The 14,356-nt window shown below is 39.0% G+C and overlaps 1 protein-coding gene across 2 annotated transcripts in view; it reads left to right on the forward strand.

Annotated features, from left to right (window-relative positions):
• Window positions 1-14,356, forward strand: part of CACNA2D3 (calcium voltage-gated channel auxiliary subunit alpha2delta 3) — a 770,150-nt gene that overhangs the window by 305,577 nt on the left and 450,217 nt on the right. For both annotated transcript variants that reach the window (XM_059937666.1, XM_059937667.1), the window contains exon 5: window positions 9,935-10,097. In XM_059937666.1, the coding sequence (XP_059793649.1) occupies window positions 9,935-10,097 (163 nt within the window). The remainder of the gene's footprint in view (window positions 1-9,934; window positions 10,098-14,356) is intronic.

The raw sequence follows: 14,356 nt of genomic DNA on the forward strand, positions 1-14,356 counted from the left end.
CCTATATTATCAACATCACTCACCAGAATTGTACTTTTTTTTATATCAAGGATGAACCTACATTGACACATAATCACCCGAAGTCCATAATTTACCTTAGGGTTCACTCTTGGTGTTTTATATTCTGTGGGTTTGGACAAATATATCATGACAAGTATTCATCATTATAATCAATATCATTATCAATAATATACAGACTATTTTCATGGTTCTAAAAAAATAAAACCTCTCTGCTCTGCCAATTTATTCCTCTCCCCACCACCTCTGGCAAACACTGATCTTTTTATTGTCTCCACGGTTTTGCCTTTTCCAGAGTGTCATATAGTTGGAATCATACAGTAGCCTTCTCAGATTGGCTTCTTTCACTTAGTAATATGCATTTAGGTTCCTCCATGTCTTTTCATGGCTTGATAGATAATTTTTTGTTTTTTAGCACTGAGTAATATTCCGTTGTCTGTCTCTACCACAGTTTATTTACACATTCACCTATTGAAGGACATCTTGGTTGCTTCCAAGTTTTGGCAATTATGAATAAAGCTGCTATAAACATCTGTTTTCAGGTTTTTGTATGGACATAAGTTTTCAACTCTAAATGCCAAGGAGTATGATTGCTGGATTGTTTGGTAAAAGTATGTTTAGTTTTATAAAAAACCACCAAACTGTCTTCCAAAGTGACTGTACCATTTTGCATACCCACCAGCAATGAATGAGAATTCCTATTGCTCTAAGTCTTTGCCAGCATTTGGTGTTGTCAGTGTTCCAGATTTCAGCCATTCTAATCGGTGGTATTTCATTGTTGTTTTAATTTGCATTTCCCTAATGACATATGATGTGGAGCATCTTTTCTTATGCTTACTTGCCGTCTGTATAACTTCTTTGGTGAGATGTCTGTTCAGGTCTTTTTAGCCCATTGTTTAATCAAGTCGTTATTTTTCTTGTTAAGTTTTAAGAGTTCTTTGCATATTTTGGATCACAGTCCTTTATCACATGTGTCTTTTACAAATGGTTCCTCCCAGTCTGTGGCTTCTCTTTTAATTCTCTTGGTATTATCTTTCACAGAGCAGAAGTTTTTAATTTTAATGAAACCCAGTTTATCAGTTATTTCTTTCATGAATCATGTCTTTGGTGTTGTATCTAAAAAGGCATCACCATACCCAAGGTCATCTAAGTTTTCTCCCATGTTATCTTCTAGGAGTTTTATAGTTTAGCATTTTATATTTAGGTCTATGATCCATTTTGAGTTAAATTTGAAGGGTATAAGGTTTTTGTTTAGATTCATTTTTTTGCATGTGGATGTCCAGTTGTTCCAGCACCATTTGTTAAAAAGACTATCTGCTCCCTTGTCCAAGATAAGTTGACTGTATCAATATTTATGGGAGTGTCTATTTCTGGGCTCTATTCTGTTCCACTGATCTGTTTATTCCTTCACCAGTACAGCACTGTCATGATTGCTGTAGCTTTACAGGTAGTCTTGAAGTCCTCCAACTTTGTTCTTCTTGTTTAGTATTGTGTTCAAATACTTTTTAATGAAAGTAATGCTTGATTCCTTCCAGCCAGAGGTTTTTTTTTTTATTTCTGTCTCTTGAAAATCTCATAACACACTCCTTCAGGGGTTGGCAAACTACAGCCCACAGGCCAAATCCTTTTTGTAATTATGTAAATCTTTGGTAAATAAAGTTTGACTGGAGCACACCCAGACCCATTATTTTATGTACTGTCTGGCCACTGTCGTGCTACAACAGTAATGTAGAAGAGTTGTGACAAAGACTGTATAACATGCAAAGCCTAAAGTATGACTGTCTGACCCTTCACACAAAACATGTTCCTACCCCTGCCCCACTGAGTCACTTTTAGATGCTTACTCATTGGACTACTTCATCCTGAGTTGGTGCCAAGCCAGGTTTGGGGAAACAGCACACCTACCATTTTGTTCCTGGTGTTTTCTTTGCCACATTTCGTCCCTTGGATTAGTTTCCTTTGTGCCCCATCACACTTGGTAGGTGATCAGATATACTCACAAAAGAACTAATTTACTCCTACCTCCTGGGTGACAAGGACTCAGAAATACTGAGGTGACTTAGGCTTAACACATCTCTTCCTCTCTCCTATGGACAAAGCCCCTGAGCTTCATAATTCCAGCAATGAATTCCAAGGACGGAGAAGTGATTCTTCTTGTTTGCACTGAGTCAGCCTTTTCAAAATCAATACAGAATGGACAAATGGATTTAGGGAGGAGCAGAACACACAGTCGTCTGCGGTGAAGGATGGGCACCACTGAGCAAAATCCTGCTTATGTTTTCATCCTTCCTTCAGTTTCATTCTGGGTTGTGCAGGTTATTCAATTAAATGGCAGTTTTGAAGCTGTCTCTGGAGAGCCTATGAGTGAACCATAATGGCACTGGCCTTAACCAAGCAGGCTGGGCTCTTTTGTTAATTTATATGTTTTCATTTCTCTTAAATAAATACCTAGGAGTAGAATTTGCTGGATCATATGGTAGATACATGTTTAACCTTACAAGAAGCTGTGAATGGTTTTCCGAAGGGTTTGAAAGGTTTTATATTTCCACGAGCAATGCATGGGATTTCTGGTTATTCCACATCCTTGCCAACATTTAGTATTTTCAGAAAATTTAATATTAGCTAGTGGGTGTAAAATTGCATTTTGGAGCAATGACAGAGTTTTATTTTGCACTTCTGTGATTAATGATGTTGAACACTTTTTGGTTTGTATATTGGCCATTTGTATACTTTCCTTTGTAAGGTGTCTGTTCAAATCTTTTGCCTATATTTTAATTGGTGTTTTAAGTTGTGTTACAGGAGTTCTTTTTTTAAAAAAAATTATTTATGTATTTATTTATTTTTGGCTGTGTTGGGTCTTCATTTCTGTGCGAGGGCTTTCTCCAGTTGCGGCAAGCGGGGGCCACTCTTCATCGCGGTGCACGGGCCTCTCACTATTGCGGCCTCCCTTGTTGCGGAGCATAGGCTCCAGACGCGCAGGCTCAGTAGTTGTGGCTCACGGGCCCAGTTGCTCCACGGCATGTGGGATCTTCCCAGACCAGGGCTCGAACCCGTGTCCCCTGCATTGGCAGGCGGATTCTCAACCACTGCACCACCAGGGGAAGCCCCAGGAGTTCTTTACATATTCTGGTACAAGTTATTTGTCAGATGTATGTATTATGAATACTTTTTCCTCAATGATGGATTTACTATTTGTTTTATTAATAGTGAATTTGATGATCAGAAGTTTTCAGTTTTCATAAAGTCCAAATTACCAGTTTTAAAAATTGTAAGTGCTTTCTAAAACCTAAGAAATCATTGCTTACCTGAAGGCAGTAGAAGTTACTCATCGTTTTTTTGTTTTTGTTTTTTCAAATATTATAGATTTAGCTTTTTCATTTTAAGTCTTTCAGCCATCTTGAATGAATATGTGTATGTTGTGAATTAGGGGTTGAGGATGTTGTTTTCATATGGTTAGTCATATGTTCCACCACAATTTGTTGAAAATACTTTCCCCATTGAATTTTCTAAGCACCTTTATTGAAAATTGGTTGACTGTATCTGTGCGGCTTTATTTCTGGACTCTCTTCAGTTCCATTGATCTGTTTGTCTGCTCTAATGTCAATACCGCACCATTTTGATTAGTTAAGTTTAGAGTAAGACTTAAATTCAGGAAATGTGAGTCATTGGACCTTTTTCTTCTTTTTAAAAATTGTTTTTGATATTCTAGATCCTTTTCATTTCTCTATAAAATTACAGTTAACTCAGCAATTCCTACAAACAGCCTGTTGAGATTTTGATTGAGATTTCTTTGGAGTTTTAGATCAATTTGGGAAGAATTAACATGTTAATACTGAGTTTTCCAATCCTTAAGCACAAGGTATATCTCTCTATTTATTTAAGGCTTCTTTAATTTCTCCCAGAAATATTTTGTAGTTTTCAGCATACAGGTATCACACATGTTTTTAAAAATTCATACCTAAGTATGTCAAGCTTTTTATGCTATTGTAAATGCTATCGTTCTTCCAGTTGTTCTTTGTTAGTACAACGAAATATAATTGATTTTGGTGTACTGATCTTATATCCTGTGACCTTGCTAAACTCAATAGTTACAGTAGATTATGTGCATTCTTTAGGGTTTTCTACATAGAAAGTCATGTTGTCTGCAGAAAAAGATAGCTTTTTCCCTTTCCAATATGTATGGCATTCATTCACTCATTCACTCATTCATTCATGCAATTTACTGCATTTGCCAGAACCACCTGTACAATGTTGAATTGAAGTGATAAGACATACTTGCCTCGTTACTGATCTTAGGAGAAAAATATTCAGTGTTTTTTCATGAATATAATGTTAGCTGTAGGTTTTACATAGTTGCTCTTTATCAGGTTGAGGACTTTTTATCTTATTTTAAATTTCCTGATAGTTTTTATGATGAACAAAAGTTAGATTCTTTTTTTTTTTTTTTTTTAAGAAAGCTGCGTTTCATAACTACTTTATTTATTTATTTATTTATTTATTTATTTATTTATTTATTTATTTTTGGCTGTGTTGGGTCTTCGGTTCGTGCGAGGGCTTTCTCCAGTTGCGGCAAGCGGGGGCCACTCTTCATCGCGGTGCGGGGACCGCTCTTCATCGCGGTGCGCGGGCCTTTCACTATCGCGGCCCCTCCCGTTGCGGGGCACAGGCTCCAGACGCGCAGGCTCAGCAGTTGTGGCTCACGGGCCCAGCCACTCCGTGGCATGTGGGATCTTCCCAGACCAGGGCTCGAACCCGTGTCCCCTGCATTAGCAGGCAGATTCTCAACCACTGCGCCACCAGGGAAGCCCGAAAAGTTAGATTCTTTCAAATGTTTTTTTCTGCATTTATTTGGTCATATGATTTTTTAAAAAAAATTCTGTTAACATGGTGAACTGTGTTGATTGATTTTTCAAATGTTAAACCAACCTTGAATTCCTGGGATAAATACAACTTGGTCATGATGGATTGTCCTTTTAATGACAGGGGATTTGATGTGATATTTTGTTAAGATTTTTGATCTAGATTAATGAATGATAATAGCATGTAATTTTTCCAAAAATTGTTCTTGTTTGGTTTTGGTGTCAGTGTTATGCTGCCCTCATAAAATAAGTTGGGACATATTCCTTCCTCTAATTTTTTGTAAGAGATTATGTAAGATAGTTTGTATTTTTTCCTTATGTATTTGATAGCATTCATTATTTAAGCCATCTGAACCTGGAGTTTTTTGTTTTACCATGGCTATTAATTGTGAATTCAATTTCTCTTGTATACATAGGGCCAGTCATATTTTATATTTCTTTTTGTGTCAATTTTGGTAATTTCAGTTATTCAAGGAATTTGACGTTTAACTCAAATTGTCAAATATTGGTATAAAGTTGTTTATATTATTCTCTTATCTTTTCATTATCTGTCAGCTCTTTAATAATGTTTTCTCTTTCATTCCTGACTCGTATTTTGTGCTTTCTTACTTTTTTAGTCATCAGTCTAGCTAGGGTTTTATACTTTTGATATCATTGATTTTTTTCCCTGTTATTTGTTTTGTTTTATTGGTTTCTGCTTTTATCTCTATTATTATTATTATTATTATTATTTTTGACTGCATTTGGTCTTCATTGCTGCACGTGGGCTTTCTCTAGTTGCAGCAAGCGAGGGCTACTCTTCATTGCGGTGTATATGCTTCTCATGCGGTAGCTTCTCTTGTGGCGGAGCACGGGCTCTAGATGTGCGGGCTTCAGTAGTTGCAGCACGTGGGCTCAGTAGTTGTGGCTCGGGGGCTCTAGAGTGCAGGCTCAGTAGCTGTGGCACACAGGCTTAGGTACTCCATGGCATGTGAGATCTTCCCGGACCAGGGATCGAACCTGTGTCCCCTGCATTGGCAAGCAGATTCTTAACCACTGCACCACCAGGGAAGTCCCTATCTTGATTACTTTATTCCTTCTTTTAACATTCAGTTTTATTTGTTCTTGTTTTCTGTCTTCTTAAGGTAGTATCTTAGACTATTCATCTTAAAAATTTCTCCTTTTCTATGCTAAGCTTTAAAATCTATAAATTTTTCTCTCATTTCTGTTTCAGTTACATCTTACAAATATATTTTTTTATTATCATTTATTTCAAAATATTTTACAACTTTTTCTGTCATTTTCTTCCATGGTACATGTATTATTAAGGAGTGTGTTGGTTAATTTCAAAATCTTTAAGATTCTTCTAGATATCATCTTTTCTTAGATGTTATTGATATTTTTTGTATCATTATCATATATTGAATTCCCACTGTTATGATCTGGAAGAGAATGTGTGCTCTATAGTTGCTAGGTGTGGAATTCCTTAAAATCAATTAGCTTAAGTTGGTAACTAGTGTTGCTACGTGACCAACACCCAATAAAAATCCTTAGCACTGAGTCCTTTTTTTTTTTTTTAATAAATTTATTTTATTTATTTATTTTTGGCTGCATTGGGTCTTCGTTGCTGTGCGTGGGCTTTCTCTCGTTGCGGCGAGTGGGGACTACTCTTTGTTGCAGTGCATGGGCTTCTCATTGCAGTGGCTTCTGTTGTTGGGTGCAGAGCACGGGCTGTAGGCGCGCAGGCTTCAGTAGTTTTGGCTTGCGGGCTCTAGAGCACGGGCTCAGTAGTTGTGGCACATGGGCTTAGTTGCTCCGCGGCATGTGGGATCTTCCTGGACCAGGGCTTGAACCTGTGTCCCCTGCACTAGCAGGCAGATTCTTAAGCACTGCACCACCAGGGAAGCCCCAGCACTGAGTTTTTGTTGAGCCTCTCTGGTAGGCAGCCTTTCGAATGTGTTGTCATCCATTCATTGCTGGAAGAATTTGTACATCTTATGTAATTGTGCTGGGAGAGAAATCTTGGAAGCTCACATCTGGATTGCTCTGGACTTCAGCACATGCGTCTCTTTTCCTTTGATGATTTTGCTTTATATCTTTTCACTGTAATGAATCTTTTCAAAGAACCAACTTTTAGTTTCATTGATTTCCTGATTTCAATTTCATTGATTTCTGTTCAGCAAAATTTTTTAAAAAGTGTTTTTTTCCCCTTCTGCTTACTTTGGATTTAATTTTCTCTTCTTTTTCTAGTTTCCTAAAATAGAAGCTTAGGCGATTAACTTTAGATCTTTTTTTCTTTTCCAATACATCCATTGAATGCTGTACATTTCCCTGTAAGCACTGCTTTTGCTGCATCTTGCAAATTTTGACAAGTTATTTTTTGATTTTAATTTAGTTTAAAATTTCTCTTGAGACTTATTCTTTGACCCATGTGTTATTTAGAAATACGTTGTTTAATCTCCAAATATTTTGGGATTTGTCCATCTGTCTTTCTGTTATAGATTTCTAGTTTAATTTCAATGTGGTCTGAGAGCACATTTTGTATGATTTCTATTCTTTTAAATTTGTTAAGGTGTGTTTTATGGCCCAGAATGTGGTCTGTCATTTTGATTGTTCCATGTGAGCTTGAGAAAAATGTATATTCTGCTGTTGTTGGATGAATTAGTCTAGAGTCAATTAGATTCAATTGCTGTGCTGTTCAGTTCAAACTGTATCCTTACCAGTATTCTGCCTGATGGATTTATCAGTTACTGATAGAGGTACTGAAGTCTTCAACTTTAGTAGCGTGTTATCTGTTTCTCCTTGTAATTCTATCATTTTTTTCCCTCACATACTTTAATATTCTGTTGTTAGGTGCATACACATTAAAGATTGTTATGTCTTCTTGGAGAATTAACCCCTTTATCATTATGTAATGGCAATCTTTTTTGCTGATAATTTTCCTCGCTTTGAAGTCTGCTTTGTCTGAAATTAATATGGCCACTCTGGCTTTCTTTTGATTAATGTTAGCATAGTATATCTTTTTCTATCACTTTACTTTTAATCGACCTGTTCTTTATATTTAAGGTGAGTTTCTTGTAGACAGCATATAGTTGGTTCTTCTTTTTTATCCACTGTGACCATCTCTATCTTTTAATTAATCTATTTAGACCCTTCACATTTAAAGTGAGCATTGATATAGTTGGATTAATATGTACCATACTTGTAACTGTTTTCTATTCATTGCCCTTGTGTTTTTTTTTTTTTTTTTTTTAGTCTTCTACTCTTTTTATGCCTTCTCCGGTTTTAATTGAGCATATTATATAACGTAGTATTTTCTCCTTCCTTGGCATTTATACTTCTTTTAAAAATTGTTTTAGTGGTTGTTTTATAGTTTGCAATATACATTTACAACTAATTCACGTCCACTGTCAATCTTGTACCACTTCATGGGTAGTATAACACTGTGCTATTCATTTCACTTATCCATAACTATAATAATCCAATTTGTTGCTATTATTATTTTGATAAAACTATTTGTCAGGTCAGTTAAGAATAAGAAAATTAAATATTTTACTTTCATTTATTCCTGTTGTAACACTCTTTTCTGGGTTTCTGACCTGTGTAGTTTCCCCTCCCTTTAATGAAATTTTAACATTTTTTGCAAGGCAGGTCTATTTGCAACAAATTTCTTTAATTTTTGTCTGAAGAAGTCTTCATTTCTTTTTCACTTTTGAAGGATAATTTTTCTGGATTCTAGAATTCTAGGTTGGTAGGCCTTTTCTTTGAACATTAAGTATTTCGGGCTACTCTCTTTTTGCTTGTATGTTTTCTGAACAGAAGTCTGATGGTAATCCTTGTCCTTGTTCCTCTGTAGGTAAGGTTTTTTCCTCTTTTTGGCTTCCTTTAAGATTTTCTCTTTGTCTTTGATTTTTGCACTTTGGATATGACATGCCTAGGTGTAGATTTTTTTTTTTTTTTTTAATATTCATGTGCTTGATTTTCCCTGGACTTCTTGGATCTGTGGTTTGGTGTTTGTCATTAATTTTGGAAATATTACTTCAAATATTTCTTCTGTTCCCTTTTCTCTTTCTTCTCTGGTATTCCCATTACACTACACATCTGTTACACTTTTTGTAATTGTTCTATGGTTTTGAATATTCTATTCCTTTTTTCCCATTCATTTTTTTCTTTGCTTTTCAGTTTGGGAAGTTTCTACTGACATAGCTTCTGGCTCACTGATTATTTCCTCAGCTGTATCCAGGCCGGCGATGACCCGTTGGCATTCTTCATTTCTATTACAGTGTTTTTGATTTCTAGCATTTCTTTTTGATTATTTCTCTTAGAATATTTGTCAATCTACTTATCTGTCTGTTCTTACCTGTTTTCTACTTTTTCCTTTAGTGCCCTTAGTATATTAATTACAGTTGTTTTAAATTCCTGCTCTGATAATTCCAACCACACCTGCCATCTACCATCTTGCAATACTGCACAGCAGTTAAGTGCACAGGCTCTGGAAATAGACTGTCTGTGTTTTAATTCTGGTTCTGCTTATCGGTGGTGTAATCTTTGACAGTGTACATAAATTCTCTCTACCTCAATTTCCTCATTTGTGAAGTTAGAATACTCATAAAACCTACTTCATAGAGTCGTTAGGAGAATTGAATAAGTTAACATATGGAAAGCACTTAGAACAACAAGTATGACTCTCTAATATATTATATATTTACTTAATTTTTGTTGTTTTCCAGTCTCCTTCTACTTAAAGGTAGGCTGAATAAAGGCAGGGTCTGTCTTCAAACTTCAAAGAATTAAAATGTTTTGGGGCAGTTTTCTCTATATTCACATAAGGAAGTACTAAGCAACTTCTTAAATTTATGTTTTTCAAGAGTACTTAATGACATTGGGAAATAGTTATATGGTGCTATCACACCTGTGCAAAAGCAGCCATAGATGGTGTGAAAGACTTACAGATTACGTGACTAGAACAGAATCCACAAGTGTAGGGGACAGCCCGCCCGCAGCCGTACCCAGGTCCATCTGAGTTCACAGCCTTCTTCCCTAAGCCACATGTCATGTTTTTTGACTTTCTCTTTCAGTATGAATACTTCAATGCTGTGCTGATAAATGAAAGGGACAAAGATGGGAATTTTTTGGAGCTGGGGAAGGAATTCATCTTAGCCCCAAATGACCATTTTAATAATTTGCCTGTGAACATCAGCCTGAGCGACGTTCAAGTGCCAACGAACATGTACAACAAAGGTAAGGCTCACTGCTGCTGCTCCTTTTGGAGGGTAGAGAGGGCAGGACGTGAGGGGCAGGGCTGGCTGGTTTGGGATATCATGCTTTTTTGAAAAACAATTATAAGCTGGGTGTGTCAGGCACCAGCTGGATAGGTGAAGTGTGTGCCTGTTCCGCCTGGACACTCTGGGCTTGCTGTTTTCCTGGCTCCTGTTTGCATCAGGCCCTCTAACTTGTAGTCCAGGGGTTGGCAAACTTTTTCTTTAAAGGACCAGATAGTAAATATCTTAATTAGGCTTTGTGGGCCACAAAGTCTCTGTTGCAACTACTCAGCTCTGCTGTTCTGGCACAGAAGCAACCATACATAGGTAATATGTAAATCAGCAGATACTATGTAAATTGGCTGGTTCCAAGAAAACATTTAATCTACAAAAACAGATAGCTGCATTGGACCTGCAGGCGCTAGTGTACAGAGCCTTCTCTCTTCTTCCTCCATTCCTTGTGATGGTATTTGAGGGTTCTGGAGCTCCTAGGGTTACCATGGAATCACTTGTGGTCTTAGAGTACAAAGCAGCATGAATCTTAATGAGGCTCCCTGTTTTCAGGCTTGTGTTCCTCAAATCCAGTCTTCTCATAGATTCTAGAGTTCTTTTCTCCAAATTCCCATCTGCCCCTTTGAATTGGGATTATGATAGCCAAGGACTGGGCTCTGGCAGCAGACGGCCTCTGATTAGATCCTGAGTTCTATTTCTTACTGGCTGTGACCTTGAAAGGCTGAGACCACCTTGTCTCTTTAGACCTTAGTTTCCTTATATCTAGGATGTGGATAATAATCGCATCTACCTCACGGGGTAGTTGTGAGGATGAAACAGATAATGAGTACAAAGGGTTTAATTAAGGATGTTACCTTCCTCATCCTCACCATTACGGAGTAGGATTTTGCTCTGCTTTGTCATACCTGGGAGGATCCTAAACAAAGAGCTGTCTTCCCCAAAAAATAAATTAGAAAGCCATGGCATCTTCAAAGTAAAAATCTACTCTGTTATAAGCTATTGATGTTTTAGAAATATCGGGGGCCAGTTTCAGTATCACAGGCAGGAAAGCAGTGGTCACGAGACGGGCTCTGGCTTGAATCCTGCTCATCCTTTTGCTGGCTCTGTAATCCTAAGCAAGTAACTTTTCCTCCCCGAGCCTCAGTTTCCTTCTTTGTAAAATAGGGATAAGAATACTGCCTCCGTCAGGGGGTTATTGTGAGGATATGAAATGATGCCTAAGCATCTTCAGCACAACTGTTGCTCGTGGAAACTGCCTAGTGCATCTTAGTTGTCATCATTATTATCGGGAAATAACATGAATATAAATTGCATTTCTAAATTGTTCTAGGTTACTGTTTAAAGAGCTTGGTCAGTGATTAAAGAGCTTCCAACTCACCATCTCTATAGTGTTCTTCTCGTGCCTGTCCTTTGGGTCTGGATATCTAATGTCTCCCTTTCCTGGTTGACCTGTTACCCGTCCTTAATGTTCTGTGAGGCAGTACCCCATCCATTAATTATTCTGATGGTTATTGGGGCCCCTGTGGTGAACCAGATGCAGCCCCTTCCTTGAGAGGTTCATAGTAAACTTAGGGACCAGACAGGTAAAAGAGATCATAGGATACCGTGTGTCACCTGCTGGCCACAGTTACTGAAAGACCGGGCAGTGGGAGCTCTAGGGAGGGGACCTGACCACTTGCTCCTGTGAGCTGCCACATGTTTTTCTTTTCTCTCTCTCAGAGAAAGAGATGTCAGTCCGAGTTGCCCCTAGTGGGCTCTCGATTGGACTGTATCCTGTGACCTAATCTTCACTTTGGACTCTTCCTCAGAAAGCAAATTCCTAAGAACCCAAGCCTTAGAGGGCTGAACTCAGCTTTGTCCGGTGGAGTTTAGTCCTCCGGGGGATCCTGCCAGATGAGAAGGAAACCCCCTTTTGTGCAGTGTGGCTGCAAGAAGACCATTCCCTCAGCATTAAATACATTCTCAACGGAAGATGAAAAGTTCAGATTTTACAGAGCAATTCCAGACAAAGAACAATTCAGAATGATCTTTTAAAATATGGCAACTGCTTCAAGGTTGCTTGAACCATTAGCCCCATTATAGAGATTTAATTGCACCTTGAGCTTTAAAGGCATAATTGTACCTTTCCATGGTGACAGCACTAGGGGACCAGCACTGCCACTGATCACACAGACTGCAAGTCTCTCTAGGCAGAATCATAATAGATAGTCAGATTTCTTGAGCCATAGAGGTACATAATTTTATTTAACGTCATCCTCAGCACCCCTCATGAGGTCTGCCTACCACCCCTACTCAGACACAGTGGTCCCCCAGCCAGGCAGTGGGTCATGGGCTAAAGTCCCCCAGGCACTGTGTCTTGTTTCTGCCAGGCAGTGAGTAGCTGCCCAAGGAAGAGAGCAGGGGACTTCAGGAAAATTCCTGTCTCATTCTACCTAATTCAAACCAGCCCCGAATAGTCTTTTTTCTTTTCATGTTGCAGAAATGTATTTCATGTTTAGAGTGCTCTCCAGCTCAGATCTAGTTATTGATGACATGTACTCAAAACACATGCTCAGAGATTGGTCACTAGCTGAGATGTTCCTGGGTTAGAAATCTTGCCCCCAACAAAGGAAACCAGTATAGGGGGCCATGCTCCCCTGGCAGCTTGAACCCCCATGGGCACATAGCAGAGTGGTTTGATACTTGCTTAGGAGCTGCTGTGTGCTGTGCTCTTGGGCATAACTTCTAGGCATAGATGAAACTTGCTGATAAAATCTACCTCTTTTCTGCAATCTGCTTTTCTTTTGCTTCCTCGGCAGGGCCTTGCAACCAGGCTGTTCAGCCAGGTCAGCGCTCACCTCTGTGCTTGAGGTGCTTTTCTCGAAGACACTGACAGAAATTGCAGGTTCAGAGTTGGTGACATGAGGGCAAACTGACCTATTGGCCACGAGAATTCAAAGAGTCATATTTCTGGAGTCTTTAGAAATGTGTCTTAGGGTCCTCATGGTGCCTGATGTAGCAGCTTCTTTCTGAAGCCAGCAGATGTTTGCTGAGCGGCTGCTCTGGCATCCCCGGCCCGCGAGTCTTACCATCTGTTGAGACAACTTTGGAGACTAGCTGCCCATGCCTTAGAAGCTGTGAACAATCCATTTCCTCTAGGAGTAAAGCATGGGGCAGGATGCTTTTGTGAGACCTGAGGATGGTCTGACAGTGGATTCAGATGAAGCTGAACTCTTTTAAGTAATTTCTAGACTGAAGTGGTATAAAATTTACACAGGCGCATATGTAGGTACATGTACACACCTACACACACAATGTGTGTGTGTGTGTGTGTGTGTGTGTGTGTATCTGGGTATGTGTGTGTTTGTATATGTGTGTATGAAAGAAATATGCTCTGCCCTCAACCTACCCCTTCATCCCTGCCGCTCACCTCCATCTACCCAGGTGAGACCCCCTTCTGTTCACTGAGTACGCCTTTCTCTTTCCTCCATAGTATCTTGTTCATTTCTTTTATCCCTGCCTCCCTGTTTATTGCTTATCCAAATGCTCATTCTTAAAAACCAGCTCAGTACAACCTCTTCAATTCCTTTACGCTTTTGTTTTGTAAGTGACTCTGGTCCTTTGTTCTGGTATCACTTTGTTCTAGAAGTACATTACATGCATTCTTTTCCTTCTCTGAGGGCAGGTGCTCTGCTGATTCAGCCTGCTTGGTGCCCTCCTTTGCCCCGAGCACCATGCTCTTTACATAACGGGTTTTCTACAGTGGATGAGGTAGGGAATGCCACCTGGGCTTTTTCCATGGTGCCTGCAAGCAGCAGAAACCTACCCTGGCTGACTTAAATGGAAAAGATACTTTTTGAAAGGACATTGGTTGGCTCACAGACTCTCCCAGAAAGTTAGAGAATAAGGCTTAGAAAATGGTCGTGAGAGAGGACAGCCAGGGGCCAGAGCCACAATCAGAGCCAGCCTGGTAAGGACCGCCTGCCACCATGGCTGACCCCAGCCATGCATCTGTGACTGCATGAAACAGCTGTGCCTCATTTTCCTCATTCAGAAACTGGAGATAATAATCCCAGTCACCTTCTCAGGGGATTTTGGTGAGGATTAAACATTGAGAAGGCCACCCAGTACACAAGCTTAGGCAAGTTTTTCTTTCCTTCCATTCCTCAGCATCCTTAGCTGTCAAATGGGTATGGCAGTACTGACCTTATAGGATTATCATGAGCACAGCAAGAATAATGCTCGTGT

Source organism: Balaenoptera ricei, chromosome 11, assembly GCF_028023285.1.
Source record: "Balaenoptera ricei isolate mBalRic1 chromosome 11, mBalRic1.hap2, whole genome shotgun sequence".
Lineage (NCBI taxonomy): Eukaryota > Metazoa > Chordata > Mammalia > Artiodactyla > Balaenopteridae > Balaenoptera > Balaenoptera ricei.